The 27,334-nt window shown below is 26.5% G+C and overlaps 2 protein-coding genes across 2 annotated transcripts; one reads left to right on the forward strand and one right to left on the reverse strand.

Annotated features, from left to right (window-relative positions):
* The first annotated feature begins 4,735 nt into the window (after positions 1–4,735).
* Positions 4,736–6,535, forward strand: LOC136081104 (uncharacterized). Its single transcript, XM_065798387.1, has 2 exons — positions 4,736–5,790; positions 5,836–6,535. Exons 1-2 carry the CDS (start codon positions 4,736–4,738, stop codon positions 6,533–6,535), a joined length of 1,755 nt encoding a protein of 584 aa, XP_065654459.1.
* A 9,484-nt stretch (positions 6,536–16,019) lies between these two features.
* LOC100213971 (acidic leucine-rich nuclear phosphoprotein 32 family member A) lies at positions 16,020–22,633 on the reverse strand. Its single transcript, XM_065798936.1, has 8 exons — positions 22,478–22,633; positions 20,120–20,250; positions 19,952–20,045; positions 19,710–19,858; positions 18,806–18,948; positions 17,502–17,547; positions 17,252–17,403; positions 16,020–16,211 (listed from the first exon to the last, which is right to left on the reverse strand). The coding sequence occupies exons 2-8, from the start codon at positions 20,225–20,227 to the stop codon at positions 16,115–16,117; spliced, it is 789 nt and encodes a 262-aa protein (XP_065655008.1). The 5' UTR covers positions 20,228–20,250; positions 22,478–22,633; the 3' UTR covers positions 16,020–16,114.
* Between the last annotated feature and the right edge of the window lie 4,701 nt (positions 22,634–27,334).

Raw genomic sequence — 27,334 nt, forward strand, 5'->3', positions numbered from 1 at the left:
CATTGTTTGAAAAAAATAAACAGAAATAAAATATTTTAAACGCACTTTTGCTAAAGACCTATTATTGTATATTTTAAGCACTTTAAAATTATTTTTTTGTTAGCAAAAGATAAACCTAAAATTGAAGTATCCCTGAAAAAAAATTTGAAACTTTAAACAAACTTTAGCTTTAACACTTTGCGGTAAGCAAATTAACTTTCATTATAGCCTTAGGACCAAAAAAAATTATAATTGAAGATATGATTTATTTTTATTTTCAATTGTAGTCTTCCAACTTAAGACCTAAAGTATCTAAAGCTAAAATTCAAGTCAATATTAGAATCATTAAGTGATATGAAACAAGTATGAGAGAGCATCTGTAACTTTCTAGTAGCCAAAAGGTATTGTCATGTCGTTGTCTTGATTGACTATTTTTAAAATAGTTAAGCCATACCAGTAAAAAACAAACCAGCTGAAGCTATTGCATAATTTTTGTACAAGGTTATGTGTCAGAATGGGCGCTTTAAAATATAAACGACAATTCGAAAATTAGGCATGTAACAATTATAAAAATTAACTGGGGTAGAACAGAGGCTTATGTCTTCTTGTTACCCTGTTTCAAAAAAACTAAATATATAAAAAAAAATATTGTTTAAACTACATTCAAGAAGCAGAAGACAAATTAAAATTAACATCAAATGAAGAATTAGCAAATTGTTTGAATCATGCACCCAAATGAAATTGCTGAGATGATTTTAATTTATGCCATGCAACAATCAGAGAACTGTTTCCCTAGAACTATGCAAGTATAAAATTAAGAAAAAGTATAGCAAATTAATCATCCTCGCACGTTTTTGTGGCTCAAAAATGAGCTGTAAGAGCTCACAGAGGCAGAGAGGAAAATCAAAATGGTTGCTTGAGCAATAACCTTATATATAACAATTACGCAGGATAAAAATTAATTTGTAAGACACTCAGTTTCAGCATTTAAACTTACCAATTGGTATTAAATCCCAGAAAATAATGTCTACGTACTTCCCAGTTTCTGGGGACCATCTTCAATTATTGCACGACAGTTGTCATTGATTACTAGCATCCGAATTGAATGGCAGGGTTGAAGTGTGCAACAGCCTACATACTAATCCAGCACTAATTTCATGCCCTCTTTAAACCTCTTGAGAAAGGCGAGCTTGAAGTAACATTTCTTCCCATTGATAAGTAAACCGATAGTTTTAATTACGGTATTTTTGCTTATGGTTATGCTAGCGCTATGTTGTACGGGAAATCCCCCGTTGATGCTCGGTTTGTTGTGAATGAAATGTGCAATCACTGTATTAAATGTTTGACAGACGCTCACTAACATCCCTTCCCAACACTAGAATAAGTTGTCAATTTCATGCAATAAACCGTATTTTTTTTTTTTTTTATGTTTAGGTTAAAAATAGATTATTCATTTATTTGACTTGAATTTTACCTTTGAATACTTTAAATCTTTGTTTTTGGCACTGTTTGCAGCTCTTAAGTTGGTAGACTACAATTAAAAATAAAAATAAATCATACTTTCAATTATAATTTTTAAAGTAATATGGCTACGTAAATTAAAAATTTCGACTTATATGAAAAAAACACTATAAAAAGCTTTTTTTTATAAAGCGGTGTATGTAATATATTTATATATTTTTTTTTTTCGTAGCAACGCTTTGTTTATTTCGTTGTCATGCAGGTGAAAAGAAAATTATATCATAATTATAGTATAGAGCAGCCGTGGACAGTGGTAGCGCACTTGCCTCAGAAACAAAGGATCCGTGGTTCAAACCCCACTTCTGGGCAAGTTTTGCAACGTCGGTTAGAAAAGACGCGTGAACTTCCTATTAAATGCTCATCCGCGGTGTTCTGTGATAAGACCGTAGGGACTTAAATAAAATTAAAAAATAAATATATATATATATATTATATAAAATCCCAGATGTGGTGATTGCAACTTTGAAACTACATTTTCTTCGTTGGTTAATACTTTTTGTGCATTCGGCTTCATTAGAATTTAGAATTTCTATTTATTTCGTCATTTTACACATTTTACAATGTTATCTATAAATTTAAACAAATATATATACTTACCAGCTGACTGGGGAAAGTAGAAGTCAAAATGACTTATCATCAAGCCCCTTTGTGAAATACAAAAAAAATACAATTAAATTTTACATTTTCCAATATTACATAAAAGAGTGAAATTAATAAGTTTAAAAAAAAAAAAAAATTTAGTTAGAAATTTTAGAAGGTTAAAAAATTTAAGATAAAATTAAAATATAAAATAACAAATAAAAAAATTACAAATCTGTACATATTCGTATACACATTAAACACAATAAACAAAAAAAAAAAAAAATTTAATTCACTTCATATACATATACATATTCAATACAATATTAAAATTAAATAAAGTACATAAAAAATTAAAAATACAAAATTATTTCGATTTTTTTTTTTTAAAATGAGAGAATGTACGTAATGTTTAAATTTAGTAACTGTTTTTTTATAGTTTTTTTAAATGTAGCAATAGATTTTATTTTTTTCATATTTTTGTCAAGAACCGAATTCCACAAGCGTGGTCCCCGGCATATAGTCGAGAAGTCAGATTTTTTGAGTGATGTTAGTGGGATGTAGTAATTACTCATTGGATGTCTTGTTTCATATTTATGATTAATTCGAGTGAAACTTTAAAAAAAAATATTTTGGAATCATTTCATTTTGAAGTTTAAACATAAATAACAAGTTATGGTATATATTTAGTTTGTATACATTTAGAGCATTTATTTCCTTGAGTAACGGCTCGATACTTTCGTATCTACTTGCGCTAAAAACTAATCTACTTGCTTGCTTTTGTTTTGTATAAAGAATTTTTGGAAAAATAAATAATTGTTTGCCCAGGCAATATTACAATAGTTAATATGACTATGTATAAATGAAAAGTATAAATTTTTTAAACATAAATTATTTAAAAGATGTTTTGTCTTATACATAATCCCCAGGGTCTTTGAAACTTTGTTCTCGACTAGCTTTATTTGGCTTTTCCAATTTAAATTCTCATCGAAAATTATTCCTAGTATTTTCATTGAAAAAACTCTTTTTATTTTAATATTGTTAATTGTTAGTTCAGGTAATTTGAGTGGAAGGTTCTCGGATTTAGATGACTTAGCAAACAAAATATATTTCGTTTTTTCAATATTTAATGAAAGTTTATTTGCTTCAAACCACTCATTAAGATATATTAATTCTGTGTTTACAAAAAAAAAATATTTTTTAAATTTGAGTCAGAAAAGAAAACATTTGTGTCATCAGCAAAAATAATAAAATTAAGTATTTTTGAAGACAAATAAATATCATTAATATAAATTAAAAACAGCAGGGGTCCAAGTATTCATTGGTTTTATTAAAATTTCCAATTATAGTTGCTGTTTTTTGTATCACTCCACATTTATCACTTTAATTAAACAATTTTAGTAATAGAAAGTAATAGAAACAAAAGACAAAAGAATTAATAGACACAAAAATAAAATAAAACTCTTTAAAGGAAACCAAAATCAATATACAAACAATGCAGCTGAAGAAAATGTTTTGTCTGCATAAACCAAAATTTGGATGTAGCATAGCAAAAATCCAGTACTAAATCTTTTGTAAAAATTGTAAATATTGGTTTTGTAAATAAAAATAACAGTTCTGCTCATTAAGATCAATTCAATGTGAACAAATGACTGCTGCATATTTATAAACACTAACATATGAGATGAAATAATACCTGCCATTATTCGCTTTCAAAAATTTTTTACAAATCTAACTTTTAAATTGTAATTTTTTTATGATGCTCAAAACAATATGGTTTATAACACTGTCTTCTAATTTCATTTGTATCTTGACACTGTTAGCAGAAGTTTTGTTCTACCAAAACTATATGCAAACCAGCAACAATGAACTTTTGATGTTTATTTATGTGCAATATTAGTTTTTTGAAAAATGGGCAAATAATAACATAGTATAGAAAAGTTGTGTGGCTTTCTAAACATGTCTGATCCCTTAAAGAAAATTTTTTAATTGTTCAACTAGGAAATTATAACAGTTAAAGTTACATAGCTAAAGCATGAATGCTGCAAACAAAGAAGCTCTGAAAATAAGTTTTGAAAAAAAATATATAATGAGGACATCTATTATGTTGCATAATAACTTTAGTTTTTATATACTTGATATTTATTTAGTAGTAACAACGATTGACATAAACTGATAGGAGTTTTTAATTGATTAATTTATAAGCTAATTTACAAATCATAAGTGAGACTTATCGTGATAAATATAGGTGGCTCTAGCCCTTTTTTACTAAATTCTTCAAAAATCAATAAAAATGTCCCTAGACTAAGTGTGATAATAGCTGATCGTTATGAAACTTTATTGTTACGTTTATAAAATTCTTGTCATAATATTATTAAAGTTAGTTGATGTAATTTATTAGTAAAGTCATGAGCTATTTTTGTATTTCAAAAATAGCTCATGACTTTACTAATCAAATTGTTAGCGATGGAATAAAATGCTTTATATGTGGAGAATATGGACACATTGCAACCTTTTGTTCGTTGCATCAGGGAAACTCAAATCTTGGAATCGCCAGCACCAGCTGCTTCCCTAAACAACAAACGGTGCTTCCAATATGCACTGTGCAGGTGAACACCTTTGCAGGAAAAGCACTGGAACTATTATTTCAAACAACATGACTCAGAAAGCCGGAGTTCGCATCAGAAGAAACAAACTAATGTTGTTGCCTGTTAATGGAGAATTTGTGAAAACGGAGGGAGTAGCTACAGTAACATTGATTATTGAAGGAAAAAAGCTCAAAACATCAGTAATGATTCTGAAAAGTGTTGTCAACGGTATTGATGCTATTATTGGTATGGATGTCATTAATCGTTATGGAGGAGTGCATTTTTACAATGGAAAAATTGAATTTGGTTTTGTTTCAGTTCATGCAGAGAAACAAGCTGTTGGTATAAAGGACAAGGATTTTGATGCTTATTTTGATGGTACAAAGTGGACTGCTAAATATAAATGGAAACAAGGTCAACCACAACTGAGAAATTCTGTCGCGCAGCACAAGGTAAAACCCCAGTTGTTACATCAATTTAATGACAAGATCGACTTATGGGTAAAAAATGGCTGGTTAAAACCATGCAACATAGAAGAAAAAAGTACAATAGGTATTGTCCCGTTAATGGCTGTTAAGCAGGAAAGTAAAGGAAAGATACGACCTGTTCTGGATTTTCGCGAATTGAATCAGTATGTTAATTCATATAATGCCTCAAGTGACGCATGTGATGAAAAGGTTAGAAAATGGAGAACTGTTGGTGACAAATTTGCAACGCTTGATCTTAGATGCACCTATATGCAAATTTATATCGATCTGAGTTTGTGGGAGCATCAGAGGTTAGTCTACAAAGAAGAAAAATACTATCTTACACGTCTTGGTTTTGGGTTAAATTCTGCCCCAAAAATAATGTCTTCAGTCTTAGGCAATGTGTTGAACCTCAATGCAGGTATTAGTGAAGCAACCGACGACTACATTGACAACATAATTGTTAATTTGGAAAAGACAACAGTTGAAAAGGTCGTAAATCATTTAGCGTGTTATGGATTGGAAACAAAAGAGCCGGTGCAATGTGATACTGCACGAGTGTTGGGTTTGCAACCGTTTAGAAATGAAAAAAAGGAGCTTTGTTGGAAACGGGGAAACATCATTCCAAAGTCACAAGATTTTTCAAAACTGAAAAAGTAACACTGGTTCAGAATTGCCTGCAGTTTTATAAAACGTCATAGTCAAGGAAATGATTGGGATGATCTAATCGGAGATCAAGCTCAGTCATGGTTGATCGAAATATTGCGCCGATTAGAAGTTTGCGATTCTGTAAAAGAGAAATGGAATGCTAAAGGGATTCAAAATGGAGCAACATTGTGGTGTGATGCTAGCAGCATGGCAATAGGGGTTGCTATAGAATACCATGGCGTAATAATTAAGGATGCAGCCTGGCTTCGAAGTATAAATGATGTTATGCATATTAATATTGCTGAATTAGATGCTGTGATGGGTGGGATAAACCTAGCTACTAAGTGGGATATAAAGCATTTGTCAGTATTCACTGATTCAGTAACAGTTCATGGATGGCTAAAAAGTATGCTGACTGAAAATCATAGGATTCCATCAAATGCATTATCAGAAATGCTTATCAAAAGAAGACTTTCTCTATTGCAAGGCTTAATAAAAGAATATAATATAAACATTACGTTAAAATGGGTTCCGTCTTCCAAAAACAAAGCTGACGTGTTGACAAGAGTTCCAAAGACTTGGTTAAATGAGCTTTCACAAAGAAATACTAAAGAGCTATGTGGAGTAAGTATTGCTGAAAAAATTCGTAATTGTCACTCAAAGCATCATTTTGGCGTTAATCGGACAATGTTTACAGTGCAACGAAGACTTCCGCACGTATTAAGAAAAGATGTTGAAGAATTTTCAATATAATTCAATTGATCCAGTGCCAATAAAATGGGAAAATGGAGTGCTAGATGTACCAGACACATGGTATCGAATTGCTTGTGATGTGACTCACTATAAAGGGTCGCCATATTTAACAATGATTGACTGTTTACCAAGTTGCCTCGCGAAGATACCAAAAATGTAGTACTCCAAGTTGGTTGGAGAAAGTTACCTTGCGAAGATACTAAAAATGTAGTAAGTCAATTGAAATCCGTATTAAAGGAGCTTGGCCCACCGCAAGAACTGTTAATGGATAATGGAGCGGTGTTTAAGTCTAGTGAATTTTCAAACATATGTGAAAAATGGTGTGTAAAAAAGAAGTATAGATGTGCATATAGACCATCAGGAAATGAGATTGTGGAGCGTAACCACTGCACAGTAAAACGAACAGCTGTGAGGGCACAAATATGTCCGTTAGTAGCGGTGTTTTGGTACAATGCAACACCAACGGTGGGAACAAACGATTCAAGAGGAGAAAAACACTGAAACTCAGGAAAGATCACGACAAGTTATGACAACTTATAGACTTGAAGAAAAAGTTTATCTTCGCCCCGCTGATGCAAAGTGCACTTCAGTTTGGAAAATTAGTACTGTAACTGACATACTCACAAACACAGATATTGAAGTTGATGGTGTACCAAGACACGTGCGAGACGTGAGATTAGCTCCTGCCTCAAATTCTTCAAACGCTTCAAGTAAAATTGTTATCAGTAAAAAGGTTGACAGTAATGAAAGTGATTTAGAAGATTTAGACACTTTTGATGCACGAGAGGAAGGAACTGGAGAAACAGTTGTTGATGCTGAGGAGGAAGCTGACGGCAGAGAAATCGTCGATAATTTATTACCAGCGATCAGACGATCAACCAGAGAAAGGAGAAAGCCGACATATTTAAATGACTATGTTACTTAAGAACTTCAGTTCTTGGGGTGATGTGATAATAACTGATCGTTATGAAACTTTATTGTTACGTTTATAAAATTCTTATCATAATAGTTTTAAAGTTAATTGATGTAATTTATTAGTCAAGTCATAAGCTATTTTTGCATATAATTACGCCCTCGAGAATTTTTGTTTCTGTATAAAAGTTGTAAATAGAATTTAATAAAAATAGTCAAAAATAAAAGTAAAACAAAGTTGTCGTATTAACACTAAGTTTAGGGGAGACCGGGGCTAGTTGGCCGCAGGGGTAAGTTGACGAACTGCGTTTATCTTTAGAGCCTTTCATCAGAAAGTGACACAAATTACTCAGAAACTTCCTCATTGACCATTTCATCATTCACTGTAGTATTGTCAGGATTCGCGCATGCGCATAGGAGATATTGAGAATTATGCGTTTTTTGGACAAAAACGTAACTTTTAGAACATCGCTTCCTTTTTACTTTACAAAGAAAATATTTAGTCGTATGAAAAAAAAATTATTTTAAAAGTTCCAGTCACAATTGGTTTACTATATCCAGTCAGACTTTTTTTTCAAAGCTGCCGTTTTTCAGGATCTATAGACTGTTTATTAAAAAAATGCTTTCGGGGTAAGTTGACAAATCTTTTACGGGGTAAGTTGGCTCATAGCATTTACTATGGAAAAAAATATTTATTTTTATAAAATTATTTTTTTTTATTTTTAACAATATTGAAAATATTTATTCTTACAAAAAAATTAAAAATTAATTTTGTTTAGTTTTTTTTTCCACAGATAAAAGGTAGGTTACTGTTTGGCTTTTAAACGGACTGATATTTGGTACCAGCTAAAAGTAATATTAAATTTTGGCATAAAATTGTTGCAAAAATTAATTTTAAAAAAATTTCTATTAATTTTGCACTTAATAGTGCATTAATAATCATTTTTATAGTTTGCGCCAACTTACCCCGTGGTAGGGTAAGTTGGCGCAATTTTTTTTTTTTTTTTGAGGGTCCGGAAAGGCCCCAAGAATTTTTTTTTTTAAATGAATGCAAATTTTATAAGATACCCTAATCCATACTCTTTAAGACTACACTTTAATATTTTTAAAAAAATGTACTGTTAGGGCTACAGAGCTCATAGAGTAAAAACCGAGCCAACTAGCCCCGGTCTCCCCTACAGTTAATATATTTGATAAAAAATAAAAAAAATCTGTGTCAGCAAAAATTATCAAAAAAGTATCAAATTTCAAACATTAGTTTCTGAGAATCTATAAGTAGTAATTGAACCAAATTTTGACAGCATATAGATAAAGTAGTAAAGAAGGTTCTGAACTAAAATCAAAATTAAAAAATGTATCAATCCATAATGGTTGACAATTCTTTTTAAGCATTAAAAAATATCAGGTCATTATAGAAAAATAAAGTGCTAATAAACAAGTTCTGCTTATTCTAAATAGTTGTTTTTAGTTCAGAACCTAGTTCCAATATTGAAGAAAACTCTGTGAAAATTTCAAATCAATCGGTTGAATAAAAGTACTAATAATTGTCATTTGAATTCAAGTGAACATAACAAAAACTTATTTCTGAGAAAAATGAAAAATGAAATAAATAGTATAAAAATATGAAACTAGTGTGCCCTAGAACTATAAGTTTCACCCTCTGTTTTTTTTTGTTTTTTTTGTTTTTTTGTTTTTTTTGTCAAAAGAAATTTGCTTGATACAAGAATTGTCCTTTTTTGTTGCATAGCAGCTAAAGTATTTCCCAGCAGTCAAATTTAACAGTTTAAATACATTATTAAGTTCAATAACGCCTTTTTAATTACCCATTACATTTAATGATAGCAAAATATACTTTTATCTCTTAAACAGTTCGTGACACAAAATGAGACTTTAAGCACTTATTCCAAACTAATTGGTTTAAAGCTTCATTTGGATATTGGGTAAACACATGTAAGCATTTTTATAGAAGATTTTCAGAGCCAAGATCGTTAAAGATGCTTTCAATATCTTTGTTTATTGCTAGAGGCAAATTTAAATGTGCTTTGTAGGTTTTACCTTTAATTTTATCTTGTACTTGTATACCTTATCTTGTACTTGTATACCTTCAAGTTTATCTCTTTGCCATTTACACTGGCTCTTTGCTGTTCGAGGGCAAAACCAATCTCGCGAAAACTCATTACAGCACATAAATTGACTTCTTGAATGTTTTTATTTTTTATCTCAGGAGACGAGTAAAAATTATAACTCCAATTAAAAGATATATTCTAGTTTAAGGTTATGCAAGAGTCCCAATATTTTTATCCGGTCAAGGCTGACAGTGACCTTGTCACCACAATCTATGTAATCTACTTAAAAGTTGAAGACAACTATGCAGTATTCCTAAGTGAACTATTATAAAGAAGTTTGAATTACTTTCGTTAACAGTTAGAAGTGATTAAAAAGTGAAATAAAAAGAAGAAAAAGATAAGAAGAATTTAATAATCAATTAAAAAAGAAAGAAGAAAAAGTAGTCTTAGAAGATTTTTTATTTTTTATTATTTCTTTATTTTTTGTTTTAGATAATTTTCTTTTTTCTTTACGATATAACTTGTAATCATGATTATAATTCATTAGTTATTATTTTTCAGTCATTATGTTATTATTTATTTTCTCGCATTATTTTATTTATTCATAGTTAATTGTATTTATTATTAGTCCTCGTTTGATACCTAGTTATTTAATATATTACATTATTTTTAATATTATATTTTTATAAACTTATTTATTATTGACTTATTTTTATTTGTTATTGTTCTAGTATCTTTGTTAATAATATTATTATTAGTAACAGTTAACAGTAGTTATATTATTATTAGTTTATATTATTAATATACTAGATATTATTATAGTATTAGTTTTTTTATATTCGATATTTATTGTTGTCATAGTTACTTTTAACATTAGTTCGTGGTTTGTCTAATTTTAATTTATTTTGATTGTTTAATTTTATAAAAGTTAGCTTTTAATTACCTTTAATGTGATTCTTTTTTTCTATCATTGTTCTTATTTTTTTGTATTGTTTTAAAAATTATTTTCGATTACTCACGCTAACGGTTACCCAAGTTTTAAATTATTAAATTTAGTCTTTTACTTTGCATTTATTTTTTAAACCTCTATTTTACACTTTAGTCACTTTAATTAGTTAATACTGCATATACATAAAAATATTTTTTCTAAAGATTATGGCATTCAAATCTCTCTGCAATACTTGTCATAAAAATATAACTGATAATCAAAGAGCAATCCAATGTGATCTGTGTAACTCATGGGTCCATGCAAAGTGTACTCATATTAATGCGTACTCTTATAATCTTCTTTCAAATGACTCGTCAGATTTTTATTGTTATAGTTGTTTATCTAAGAGTATGGCGTTCAGCTCGATTTCCAACTTGGAGCTTAAATCAACATTATTATGTAAGAATATACCTACTAGTTCATTAAACTCTTTTGAGACTCCAAGTAATCATAAAAAGATCTTTAAAGATCTAAATATATTTCCCAGTTCTGTTAATTGCAAATACTATGACGTTATTGATCTCAATAAAACTATCCTCCCCAATTCGGAACTATATATTCATCTTAACATCGCTTCTCTACCATTCCACATTGACGAACTCTGTAGTCTTATCAGCTCTCTTAATAATTTTCCCTTAGCAATAGGTATTACAGAATCTAATTTATATATAAACGATACAAATATAACTGATATATACATAAACGGGTTTAATATTGAGCATTGTCCTACTGAGGCTAAAAAAGGAGGAGCACTTTTATACTTACGCTCAAATTTAAACTACGTAGTTCGCAATGATCTTATGATTTACTCATCTAAATATTTAGAGTCTATTTTTGTTGAAATCGAAAAACCTTGTGAATCAAACAAAATAATTGGCTGCATTTATCGTCATCCCTCAATGAATCAACATGAGTTTACTTCTTCCCACTTAACTCCTCTACTTGAAAAGCTAAGTAACGAAAAAAAAAAGATCTTTCTAATGGGTGATTTTAATATGGATCTATTAAGTCACAATGAATCTAACCCTGTTTCTACATATCTTGATTCTTTAACTTCTTACTCACTGAGCCCTTCTATAATTTTACCATCACGCATAACGGCTACATCTAAAACGCTGATTGACAACATATTCACAAACTTTCATTCAACTGATCAATACTCAGGTAACCTTACGATTTCAATTTCAGACTACATGGCACAATTTATTTGCATTCCTGGCATACCCAAACACCCCAAAAAAGTAAAAACTTACAGACGATGCTTCAAAAAATTTAATAAAAGTTTATTTATTGAAGAAATTTCTAATATCAACTGGGAACTCTCTATTAAAAAAGATGATGATGTTAATAAGTCTATGGTTTTTATTTTAAAAACATTTGATGAAATCTTAGACCGACATGCTCCTTACAAAATACTAACCAACCAACAAATTAAACTAAAATCAAAACCTTGGATAACGTATGGAATACTTAAATCTATCTCAGTTAAAAACAAACTTTATAAAAAGTTTATAAAATCAAAAAATGTTTATAAGAAAAATGAATTATTTAAAAAATTTAAACTTTATAGAAACAAAATTTCCAATTTATTAAAATTTAGCAAAAAAACATACTTTATTACGTATTTTAATAATAATCTGAATAGTGTTAAAAACACCTGGAAGGGAATAAAAGAAATCATTAATATTAGACCTTCTACACACAATACATCTTTTAAACTTAAATTGAACGAAAATCTTATCACTGATCACACTGCCGTATCTAATATATTTAACAATTTTTTTAGCACTATACATAACAAAGTACTTAGCAAAGCCATACCCCCAAAACGCGCATTTAGTGACTTTCTTAACATTCCAAATGCTAAATCGTTTTTTATTAATCCTGTTACTGAAAATGAAATATCTGGTCTCATTACAAACAAGCTCAAAACTGAAAAAAGTCTTGGTCCTAATAGCGTACCTACATTCCTCCTTAAACTAGTCCCACACATTATTTCAAAGCCTCTCTGTACTGTTATAAATAACTCATTTAAAAGTGGTATTTTCCCAGATATTTTTAAAGTTGCCAAAGTTATTCCAATATTTAAAAAAGGCTCTTTACTAGATTTCACAAATTATCGACCCATCTCCTTGCTTTCTAATATAGGTAAACTATTTGAGAAGGCAATGCATATTAGGCTTTATGCTTTTCTTGAAAAATTTAAATGTTTTTACACCCATCAGTATTGATTTCGTGCTAATCACTCCACAACTCATGCTCTTATTGAAATGACTGAACTGATTAGAAAAGCAATCGATGACAAATATTTTGCATGCGGTGTATTTGTCGATTTACAGAAAGCGTTCGATACAGTAGATCATTCAATTTTGTTAAAAAAATTAGAATATTATGGGATCAGAGGCGTACCCCTTAAATGGTTTATTTTGTACTTAAACAATAGAACACAATTTGTTGCTATTAATGACTCAAAATCTACCCTTGTAAAATGTTCTAATGGTGTTCCACAGGGTTCAGTATTGGGACCAATGCTTTTCCTTCTTTATATTAATGATCTTCATACGTCCATTAAGTTTGCTACTGTTTACCACTTTGCTGATGACACTAACCTAATGCTAATTAATAAATCCTTAAAAAAAATTAACAAACACATTAACCATGATCTTGCCAATCTAGTTCAGTGGCTTCGCTCCAACAAACTTTTTCAAAACTCTAACAAAACTGAACTTATTATCTTTAAATCAAATAAAACAAAAATCTATAAACATATGAACTTTAGATTAAGTGGCAAAAAAATTGAACCTGTTAACTCAATTAAATATCTTGGTATAAAAATTAATTCAAATCTTTCCTTTTTATCCCACTGTGAAGACTTAGCAATGAAACTAATTAGATCTAATGGTATGTTGGCCAAAGTTCGCCATTATGTTAATCTTGAAACACTTTTCGGCTCACATCTTATATATGCATGCCAAGTATGGGGGCAGTCCCATCAACAAGCTCTTATTAGGTTATCCCACCTCCAAAACAAGGCTTTAAAAATTATTTATTTTCAGAATATTAAATTTAATTCTAATGTGCTCTATCTAACTTCTAAAGTATTAAAACTATGTGACTATATTCAATTTTCAAACTGCCAATTTGTCTGGAACCACCAACACAATAACCTACCTTTAACTTTCATCAATTTCTTTTCCAAAAGTGCCAACTCTCGTTATCACCTTCGTTCCAATAGTAATTTAAACCTGTCTGTCTCTAAACATTGCTCTCATAAATACGGACATAAATCTATAAAGTATCAAAGCATTAAAACTTGGAACAACCTTCCTTATGAACTAAAAGCTCTCAATTCATTCTCAACCTTTAAAACTAGATTATTCTACTTTTTATTAAAAAATATAGTTAGTGTTTATAATTTCTATTATCAATTTTTGTTGTCTTTAGTATTTATTTATTTTTTTTAATTTCTATCATATATTTTGTTGTCATTACTATTGCTTATTGTTATTTCTATAAATATTTACATTACTATTATTAACTACTTTTAACTATTACTACTAATATTAATATTGTTATCATTGTTATTATTATTATTTTTGTTATTATTGTTATTATTATTATTATTATATTATTATTGTTATTATTATTAGTGGTATTATTAACACCGTTATTTTTATGTTATAAAGTTATTATTAACATCGTTATTTTTATGTTATAAAGTTTATTATTTTTATTATATATTATGAAAATTAGCATTATATTTATTTGAATTAGATATTATTAACATTAGCAGGTGTTTACTTTATATTAGTAAATTTACTATTTGTAAACTTCCTTGAGTGTAAAATCTTATTTCAGAAATAAATTATTGATTGATTGATTGATTCATTTAAACTGATTTTTGATGACGAAACAGCTTTTTTTACTTGAGGTTTATCAATTTTAATTTAATGCAGTACATGAAGATCTATTAGATTAGATTATACTTTATTTTTATTATTAACTATATTTAATAACTCTATAAACATATAAAGAATACATGCAGTTATTTGTATTATTGAGTTTATAAAAAAATATAGGAAGAAATCAATATAGCATCTGTGTCGACATCGACACAGATGCAACACGACATAAACAACATAGCTTTTTCCTTTTTAAATGTCATCATTAAAATCAAAACTATAACTTGTAAATAATAGAATGCCATTAAACAAAGAAGACAATTTGAAAAATGCATTTTGCAGTTTAAATTAGCAAGCAAAACAAAACTGATACAGTTGTTAAGGTGTTGCTATGGATAACATTATTCACCCTATACCATACAAACGTAAATTTATTTATAATGGAACGCATAATTCATCTCAAATTGATATATTTTTGAAATCTGCAATGTTTAAACTAGATGAAAAAGCATAAAAAAAATTTTTTTTTTTTACATTTTTAGGGTTTAGCCGCCTTAATCTTTATTTTAATGTAACTTTGAAAATATTATTCTGTCTGTCGGTTGTAACCTTTTGTAGGTTGTAATCTTTTAAAACTTTTTTTTATAATTTGCTCTTCTTGGTCTCTATGGTCAAAAACGCCTTGTTTTTTGATCTTTAAGTGTTTTTCTTATAGAAAATCTGAAAATATATTATTACCGCAACGATATGCGGTTTCTGGGATTATATTTCTAAAACCAAAATAACTTTTAACTTTATTTTTTAATTTTCTCATTAAAAGTAAAATATAATCAATTTAGATGTGAAAAATATCTGAAACGTAATTTTTCAAGGATTTTATTTTATTAGTGGTCTACCGCCTTAACATATTCACTGACATCAGCAGCAATATTACGTATCAAAAATTATTGAACAATCTTGTCACACGTAGCGTTTCTTTTTCTGTGAGGCCTTTCCTTTGCAAAAATCAAACTATAGCTTTTATTTTATAATTTTTGGGTATATTGTGGTTTATATAATCACTTTTTAAGGTGATCAATAAAGACAAAACATTTTAAATGTGAATGACTTGGATGTAATGAAATGTGAATGACTTCAAAGTAATTGATTGCGACCTGTGAGTCATACTTTCTAGAGTCCTAATTTACCGCTCTGATCATAATTTCTCGGGAAATTGACTCATGACGTCTAAATTTACCGGTAATTTTAGATTCCGAAGTCCTAACATCATGGAGTTGTAACTTACCATTACATCGGCGCTGCTGTAGTGCTTACGCTGACCTTAAAAGAAAGTTGTATAAAGAAGAATTATTTGCAATGACTAAAATTCATCAAACTGGTTCCTAAGTTTATATTTTAAGGTCTCATTAGATTTTTTTGGTACAACTCTCCCCTTTTCAAAGAATTTTGTAAAACATTTCCATTTTTTCTGTTATCAATAAAATGAATCTTTTATTTAAATAGTATGCATGATATTTGTATTTAATTTTAATTATTTTAAATGTTTAATTAACATTTTGTCTATACTTTATATATAAAATATAATTAAAAAAACATGGAAATTGGCGTTATTAATAAAAAATAAATATATTATAATATTACTATTTACAAACGAATTTACTACAGAAAGCATAATTTTATATACAGTTATATATTATTAAAAATAAAGTCATTAAAATAATCGACATGAATGTTTTGGCGCATCATAATCGGCGGATGTGCGAGGCAAATCATCGAGTAAAACAAGATTTGGTAGCAGCACAAACACTCTATTAAAAAAAATTTATTAAAAAAATCATGTAGTTCTAATTGCGATTATGATATTCACCTTGGTAATATAAAAATGTCTAAGCAAAAACCTTAGCAAAAACCGTAGGAAACGTTTTTACCTTAATAATTTAAATATTTAAATGAAAATTTTTTTTAGATCTTATTAAAAATTGATTAAGAATTAAAATACTTGTCGGCTGTTAGTTAACTTTTTTTTGTTAATAATATTTTGTTAAAATATTTATACTTGATATTTTGATAGTTATTACAAAAATAAATCATTTTAGTTCGTTAAGTTGAAAAGTTGTCATAATTGAGTTAGAATCGCAGTTATTGCTAAATTTTGAAAAATACATTGGTAAACCAACAGTTATAAATTTGCAGTTCAATTCATTGCTATGTAGAAACATTAAGGTCGATTGAAAGCTGGGATTAGGTTGCCTGTATGAATAGCTCAATGGGTAAACCCAATTTTTATACAATTTACCACTAATGGTATTTTAAAACCAACAGAGGGTCAATATGGCAATTAAATCGTAGAAATTATGATGACCCGAGGCAGAAATGCGAGTAATAATTCAATTGTTTATAAAATATTTTTACATCATAAACATTTTTTTACACTGTTTAGTAGATAAAACAAAAAACACTGATAATTTAGTAGATAAAACAAAAAAATAGTTAAAAAAAGTTCTAGTTAATCATCTAGTTTGTTCTACTGAAATTTAGTTTTTTCTACTGAAATCTAGTTTGTTCTACTGACTAAATATTGTTCTTAATTTCCTCAGACCGATGGAAAATTTAGTAAAGCCTGTGGAGTATAAACCGAACATAGCATCAGCCTAATAAAACAAGCACGACGCTAGCATTGACAAAACTTATTAGTTTATGTAACACCAACCAATTATAACAATTTGTTGGTCTAACAATAAATGGGTTTGGGCAAACTAAATTGTGTTGCCTTGAAAACAATTAACAACTTAAAAGATAACTTTATAACAATTTAAAAGAAAACTTTATAACCTTTAAAAAAAAATACCTTTTTCGATAATCAGGCTGAAGGGATACTGGATTTTCTTGCAGAGTCAATGACTTTATATTGGTTTCTTTCAGAAGCTCTAGGCCATCAAGACAACTTATATTATTCTGCTGCAGCGAAATGTGTTCTATATGAACTAAACGTGGAAGCTTCTAAAAAAATAAAATTAAATAATTAAAAATTTATATATTTATTTATTTAACTTTTTTTTGTGACCAAATTAATATTTTTAACAAGTAAAAATACTCACTTTTAGGTTTTGTAACAGATTACGTTGGAGAAACAAATATCGACATCTAAAATTATTCATACAAGATAAAACAAAGCAAAATTTTAAAAAAATTTAATAAAAATTAAAAAAATTAAAAAAAACTTTAAAATTGTTTTATGAAATTGCAGGAGTTCCTATTGTTTTGTTATAAAGCAGGACTTACTTGCTTAATCCTTATTACTGTGCCTTTGTAGTAAAGCAGTAAGAATTTTTTTATTAATTTTGAGTGGTTTCAACTTCAGAAATTGCATTTTTAAAACATTGTATTTTTCAAAACGATATATTTTCAAAACATTACATCCAAAACATTACAATTTTTAAAAAAACTTTTCTGAATTAGGCTAGGTCAAGATGTGCAATTACTTAAAGTGTACAAAATTTTAAATGATAAACAAAAAACTATATTGATAAATCTACTGTCAAATTAAATGGAAAACAAATACTTTACAAATATTTTAAAATTTAAAATACTTTAAAAATTTGCAACAAATAATAATAATAAACAATTTTATTTATGTTTTTAGAAAATTTTATGAATACATTTTAAAAAATTTTTCTAAACATTTTAAGCATTTCTTAATGGTACAATAAAAAAGAAAAAAAAGAACTATTCTTTTTTGTTGCATCTCTGCAAGATTATAAACAAATTATTCTAGAGTGCTGGACTAATATACATACAATATACTAATATCCGCTGCTGGAGACTATAATTATTTCTTTAATTGTTATTACATATTTCCTAATTTAATTGTAAAACTAAACAACTTTTTTTTTGCATTTTCATTCTTAATACATTCCTTGCAAACCATGTTTTTGAGCAAATGTGTGGCATGATAATGACAAGAAGTTTTTAATAAATCAAGTAGATGAATATTTGATTAAAAAAAAGTCGTAAATATTGAGACGATAAAGTTATCAACAGAAATATGTAGAAGTGTTGTTAAAGCAAACTTCTAAAAGAAGTGAAACTTAAGAACTGTGAAATATTTTTATATTTAAAAATGCATTAGAATAAACAAAAGAAAAAGCAGAGAATGTAGAAATGTCACCTTAATTCTTGGCTGAAGAAAAGTTAAACTTTCAACAAAAATATTTTAATTGCAGCATTACAACTAGACAGAACTGCACATTTATTTTTATAAACTAGATTATTTGCCCTATATTATACTTCTTTTTTTATGTTTTGGACTTCACATAATTTATTTTATGCTTTAGTCTCCACATAATTTTTAGAGTTTGATATAATAACTAAATATTACAGAATAACTTACACAATAACTTACTTTGGTAAAAAAACAGAAGACAAATCCGTTAAAGAATTTTCTATAAGTTCTATTTGCTCTGCACGAACTAATTTTCGCAATATTTTAAGAAACTCTTTCATTTGATATGGGTGTGCTAAGTCTTGATATGAAAGGTTGATACACTAATCAAACAAAATCATACATATAAAAATAAATAAAAGAACATTTGATATCCACATAAGTAAAATCAAATAAAATAAAGACTTAATATTTTTATAAAAACATATTGTTTATGAATAAAATAATTTTAGGACTTCAAATTCAAAATCAAAAATGTAAAAATTGATAACCAAATTTTTATAATAATATACTTTAATAACAAAAATGTAACTGTTTATTAAAAAAATATTCTAAAAGCATAAATAATGAAATAAAGATAAATAACAAAAAAAAAACATTTACAGTAATCATATAAATATTTTATTTTATTTGCTTCGCATTTGCATAGAATACGCATAGAAACAAAATGAAAAAAAAATCAATTATTATAAATATTTGTTCCATTCAATATAACAATTTTAAAAAAGAGTTGATTTTTTCAATTTATTACTATACATATCCTATGTGAATGCAAAAAAATGCAAATGAGATAAAAAGATTTCATATGAGATGAAAGGATTTTATATGAGATGAAAAGATTTCATAAATGCAATGATTTCATAAATGCAATGATTTTATTTATGAAATCCTTTCATCTCATATGAAATCCTTTTATCTCAAATGAAATTCTTTCATCTCATTCTTCTCATCTATAACAATTCATAATGATTTTTTCAAACCAAAACTTTTGATACACAATATCTTTCAATATTGTACTTTGGAAAAATACATTAAAAAATAATAATTTTAAACTCTATTTTTTAAATGAAAAAAAAATTTTTACCTCACATTGCTCCCAGTTTTCTAATTTACTTTTGTAATCTTTTTTTTTTGAACTAAATCCAATTTTTGATTTCCAAGAATTTTCATTTCGTTGTCTTCTTTCCTCATCTTCTAACATTAAAATAGTCTCCACCTTGAATCCTTGAGGTGCTTAAAACAAATCATAAGATAGTTAAACAAATCATGAGATAGTCAAAAATTTCTATGAATATACATTTATAATGCCTCAAATTTAAATATTACGTTTTCTAATTCTTGGGTTTTTCAGCATATTTGATGTCACATTGCAATCAGCTAACTCAAACCATTTAGAGTATCTATATTTTGAAGCAGGTAGCTAAACAAACATTTCACATATATTAACATTAGAGAACATTTTGTTTATAAATGTGGAAAAAATAAAGAACATACAGGGAAAATATTTTGAAATTCATCATTTTCAGAGAAGTCTTGCTTTGTAACAAAAACGATAGGAACTCCAGCAGTTGCATAATTCAGATCCTTTTCTTGCTTTAACATGACAACTAAACATTATTTTTCATCTAAACACACAAACATATTGCATAAAATAAAGGCAACACAACTATATACAGAAATAAAAATCTAGACTTGACTGCAATGAAGCACAGTGACTTATTTAGGGAAAAGAATAGATGGTATGCACCAATAAGTTTTTAATCGCTTTGTGCTAAACAAATATAAACATAAATAAAGTAGTAAAAACACTTATCTATTTTTTTTCTTCGGCAACTTGTTTCTCCATCAGGAAGCCTTCCTGATATGAGTGATATATAAATAGATGAGTGTTTTTACTAATTTATTATTTCTACTCTTGAAGAACATTAAGCACTCATAGAATATCATTGGTAAAATACACTAATATAATTCATATATATATATATATATATAAATATATATATATATATATATATATATATATATATATATATATATATATATATATATATATATATATATATATATATATATAAATATATATATATATATAAATTAGTAAAAACACTTATCTAATTTTTGATTACTTCAACACTGTGTTTTACCATCAGTAGGTTCATCAGGAAGAATTCTTCCTGATGAACCTACTGATGGTGAAACACAGTGTTGAAGTAATCAAAAATTAGATAAGTGTTTTTACTAATTTATTATTGCTCTGTTCTTTTAGAACATTGAGCACTCTATTTGTAGAATACACTAACATAATTTATAATTTCAAGGCCATGTATACATGTTATATATATATATATATATATATATATATATATATATATATATATATATATATATATATATATATATATATATATATATATATATATGTATATATATATATATGTATATGTATATGTATATGTATATGTATATGTATATTATATATATATATATATATATATATATATATATATATATATATATATATATATATATATATATATATATATATATATATATATATATATATATATATATATATATATAACATGTATACATGGCCTTGATAAGAAGAGGCGTTACACTCTTCAGATTTTATATACAAAATACAAACAAAAAAAATTAATTGTTGTAAAATACATTTTCACAGCAATTTTAAAATAAAAAGTTGAATTAATTTTTTTCTACTTTCCATTTTTGAAAAATTTTTTAATTTTTTAAAAAATGGAAAGTAGAAAAACATAAATTTTTTTTGTTTTTTCTAATAACAATTCTAAACTACTTAAAAGAAATGAAAATTTTTTATCAAATTTAATATAAGTTATTTTTTTATGTTCGTTTTACATTTAACTATTTTGTTTATTTATTTATAGTTTCTGATCAATAAATTTTTTTTATCTTATTATGAAAATCCTATAATACAAAAGTGCTAAATGCATTTATATACTGTATATATATGCATTTATATGTATGTATATGCAAATTTATGAAAAGATAATTTTTTTTAAGTTTTGAAATTGCTTTTTAAAAAAGTTTATAATTAATTTGATTAGATTGATCATATAATGAACGTTGATTAGAAATGATTAATTAGTTTTATGAGCAGTATGCAAAGATTCTGTTAAAACCAAAATAAAATTTTTTTTTAATATTGCTATTTTATTGTTTTCGTATTTACCATTATGAAATTCAACCACAATTGCCCCTTCATTATAAAAAAACAATTAATTTGTGTGAAAGTAAACATTAGACTGAACCACTAATATAACACATTGAACCAGGAACCTGTAGCTTGCCTAAGATCATTTTATATTTTATGGAGGGGTTGATGGTAAGACATTTTTTCATCTAATTGCTTCATTTAGATGAATAAAGTATAAACAACAAGTTTAAATTATTGTCTTATGTTAACATACTATATAACTCTCATACAACTTTTAGAAGCAACAAAAATAATTAAAATGATAATGCAGTAAATTATTTTTAAAACTTTCTACTAAAAAATTCTAATTTAATCAAATAAAAACTGAAAGCTTTCAGTTCTTAGCTGCCTAAACAAACTGACATCTATCAAATAAGATGTTGTAATAATTTAAAACATTTACATTACCTATGTGCAAAATTATATTATATATTTATATGAGTACATTTTATTATATAAAATGTACTCATATAAATAAATATACAGCTTTACAGGGCCTTTACATACGTATGTGTATTATACATACAGTTGCACACGTGTTTATTACTATAGTAAAAGAATATTTATAACTATTAATTTTATGTTATTAAATCTATGGAAAAAACAGATCCCCTGACCTTAATTCCAGCTATCAATTTTGAAACAACTCTAATACATGTATAAACTAAATATATAGACTCTCTAGACTATATGAATCGAAGATTCTGAGAAAACTGTTATGGATAATTTATTTCGGTGCTGATTTTTTCTTCCGCAAATCTATTTCAGAAAATACCGTGGCCGACAAAAATTGTTTTCATAGCGACGAATAAAATTCTCTTGTTTCTCCGGACAACGGTAATCAAATCAAGAACAACTTTTTGCTTTATAACTGCAATAGTAATTTCGCTTAATAACTGTAATAACATATATATATATATATATATATATATATATATATATATATATATATATATATATATATATATATATATATATATATATATATATATATATATATATATATATATATATATATATATATATATATATATATATATATATATATATATATATATATTAGGGTGGTGTTAAAAACAACTTATTTTAAAAATGTCAGCTGACAACCCCTAAATGTATTTTATATAATAAAATAATACTGGATTTAAAAAATTTTTGAATGAAAAATATTTTTACGGGTGCCACAAGGCCCTTATACATCAAACAGGTTCCTAATATTATAAAAAAAAAAGTTTTTCAAAAGTATGTCATGTTGGGTCTCAAATGATGCAAAAATATATAAAAATTTCAAAAATATGAATCATTTTATAAATATATTATTATTTTAGATTTTAGTAAATAGAAAATGACATTTTTTAATTTATAACAAAAAAAGGAAATTTAACAATATTTTTTTAATTATAATTTTTTTATCTCTGCTTTTTATAAAACAATGATTATTTTTGAAATTTTTACATAATTTTGCTTCATTTGAGCCCCAACATGATATACTTTTGAAAAAATTTTTTTTTTATAATATTAGGAACCTGTTTGATGTAAAAGGGCCTTGTGGCACCCGTAAAAATACTTTTTATTCAAAAAATTTTTAAATCCAGTATTATTTTATTATATAAAATACATTTAGGGGTTGTCAGCTGACATTTTTAAAATAAGTTGTTTTTACCACCACCCTAATATATATATATATATATATATATATATATATATATATATATATATATATATATATATATATATATATATATATATATATATATATATATATATATATATATATATGTATATATATATATGTATATATATATACATATATATATTTGTTAAATTTGATTAAAACGGCTGCGTATAAACTTTTTGTTTTAAATATATTTCGATGTAATTATATATGTACACAATATTTCGCTGACCTTTTGCGGTCAACATTATCAGGTGTAATAAAAAACGTTACAAAATTCTTACAAAACTACATAAATCAAACCGTCAAAAAAAAGACATTGCAGGCGTAATATAAAAAAGATATTATTACTGCTCTTTACGGCAAAAAGATTCACACAAAAACGAAGAAAAAAACAAAAAACACGAAGATACGAAAAGCAAACGAAAATACTTCTCTTCTAAAAAGAATAGAAATTGAAAGGTGAAAATAAAGTGAATAAAAATAAGAGAACTTTGAGACCATTTATTTTGTTCAAAAAAAATTTTACCTGACGCCATTTTACCATTTAATAAAAACTATTCCTGTAAAATGTATTGTAATGTCAAAAAAAAAGACATTACGCCTGTAATGTCTTCTTTTTTGACGGTTTGATTTATGTAGTTTTGTAAGAATTTTGTAACGTTTTTTATTACACCTGATGATGCTGACCGCAAAAGGTCAGCGAAGTATTGTGTAAATATAAATGCTGTTACCAAAACTTTTTTTGACGATATACTTTAAAACTGCATCTTTCCTAAACTTAAACTTAATCATTGCAATAGACAACATATTGACTAATTCATTTTATGATTCTTCATTAAAAGCAGATGTAATCAAAACGGATATATCCCCGATCACATTCCGATATTCTTTTTCTTTTTTCAAGATACAAAAAATAATAAATCTAAAATCAAAGTCTGTAAACGAAAAATTAATAATTTTATTATTCAACAGATTAAAGGCTCACTATTGACAGTGAGATGGGACAGGATTTGCCAAGAATGCAATCTTGGGCATACTAACTCCGCTTATAATGAGTTTATAGAAACATTCTCAAAGCACTATGATAGTCACATCCCAATTATAGAACGAGAATTAAAAGTAAAATACTCACAATGTCCATCGATTACTAGAGGTATAAAAAAATCTTCAAAAAAAACTTTACATCAAATATTAAAAAAATAGAAATGAAAAAAATCTAAATACTTACAAGCAATACAAAAATTTATTTGAAAAAACAAAAAAAAGTTTGAAGAAAAATTAATACTCGAACAAAATAAAAAATGCAACTGGTGACGTTAAAAAAACATGGAATACTATACAAGAAATAATTGGGAACTAAAAGTTAAATATATATATATATATATATATATATATATATATATATATATATATATATATATATATATATTTATATATATATATGTATATATATATATATATATATATATACATATATATATATATATATATATATATATATATATATATATATATATATATATATATATATACATATACATATACATATACATATACATATATTTATATATATATATATATATATATACATATATATATACATATGCATATACATATACATATATATATACATACATATACATATACATATATATATATTCATCAGGATGAGTGTGTGTGTTTGTGTATATATATACATATATATATATATATATATATATATATATATATATATATATATATATATATATATATATATATATATATATGTATGTATATATATTTATATACATTTATGTATATATATTTATATACATTTATGTATATATATATATAAATTTCATGCAATAAACGGAATAGAAATAAAATAAATGAAAAAAATATAAATGTAAAAGTAAAATAAAATTTATATATATATATATATATATATATATATTTGTATATATATATATATATATATATATATATATATATATATATATATATATATATATATATATATATATATATATATATATATATACATATATATATGTAGAATGAAGACTGCGAGGAAAAAAACTAGACAAAAAAGTTTTTAGAGCATGAAGGAATAGATACAGTAAAATTATGTTTATTGTTACGGATACTGTTGCTGCAATAACACTATTTTTATATTTAAACCAAGTGACTTTGCTGAATTACAAGTCACGCATAATTAAAAAAAGATTTGGTTCATGGAACAATTTAAAAAAAAAGATAGAGATGCAATATTACGACCATGGGACACATGGTCAAGCTTAGAAGCTAAAACTGGTCCAACTATATTTATAATAAGTTTTGTGATTTAAGAAGAGAAAGGGCATTATTAGAAGAACTAGCCCAAATGTGACAACAGTATTCCATACAGGGACAATTAAGAAATTTGTAGGAATCAGAAGTAAGAAAATGGTGAGCAAATGAATGACAACCTTAGCCGATGCTAACTTTGGAATTGTTTGTTTATAAGGTTTTCACGAGAAGTGGTTACAAAATAGTAATCCAAGAGGACTTAAAGTAGATGTCTCAGTAGGAGTGTTACCATTTATCAATATAGGAATATCAACAGCATAGTGATAATTATTTTCAGTACACTACTATGTATAGTTCTTTATTTATTTTTAATGTCAATTTATATCAATGATTGTTTACTAAATTAAAATTTCTTTACTTGGCACAATATCTTTATTTCGTTTTTTTTTTTTTAATACAAACTTTGACTTTTATATACCCAGGCACTTTGTGACAATTTATTGTAATAATATATAAAATAATAATATCACATGCAAGGGATTAGGGAAACGTCAAGGAATTCAGGGAATGTCTGCAAAAAAAAAAAAGAAAGAACTATCAGGGAAATAGGGTTGAATTTTGGAAAAATCAGGGTAATCTCAAAGTAAATAGTTGCAAGCTGGTTAGACATCAATCAGTCGTGTATTTTATACATAATGTGGGCAAATTGCTTTATGACCTATATATATTTTTTGCAATGTAAGGTGTTTTTCTAAAAAAAATCAAGTGCTTTTTTTCTGAAGTTAAATTTTTGTAAGTATAAATTAAACAAGAAAACAGGTCAAGTTCAGGGAAATCAGACTCTCTGACATCGTATGCACCCTCAGCACTATGCAGGTGCAATCACACTGAGACCTAAACTTTTAAGGGTTCCTAAGTATAAAAAAAAAATACTAGTATTAGAAGCTACAAGAGGTTTTAGTGTTAGCAAGATTTTTAGTTATTAGGAAAATAATATCGGATCCATGGTATACACGGTTCAGGGCCAACGACACCGGTTTCGAAGGTGGGGGGGGGGGGGGGAATCACGATCATCAATTTGTAAAAAAAGTCCTCGATATCTAGATTTTTAAAAAAGAAAAAAAAAAGTGGAGGTTACGTGCCCACCTTTCCCCTGTCGTTATGGTTCTGACATAAGCCCTTAAGTAACTTAGATAACGGTGCCTCTTTTTTTACGAAAATTTAATTTTTGTGATCAACATAACCATCCACCAAAACTTCCTGCATCCGTCACTAGGAATAAATATAAGTTTTTGATACTAACTTTGTTGTTAACATCTACATTAATTAGATAATTGATAATAATAGATCAGATATTAATTTAATCGCGCTAATAGAGCGATATTACGCAAAATTAGATTTTATTTCTTTCACAATAATTTTTCTAGAATTATTTCCCGTTATATTAAAAGAACATAAATGTATGTATGTTTATTCGTTTCTTGCAATGATTATGCTTTTTTTTTTTTAAAATAAGTTTATATAA

Source organism: Hydra vulgaris, chromosome 06, assembly GCF_038396675.1.
Source record: "Hydra vulgaris chromosome 06, alternate assembly HydraT2T_AEP".
NCBI classification, from domain to species: Eukaryota; Metazoa; Cnidaria; class Hydrozoa; order Anthoathecata; family Hydridae; genus Hydra; species Hydra vulgaris.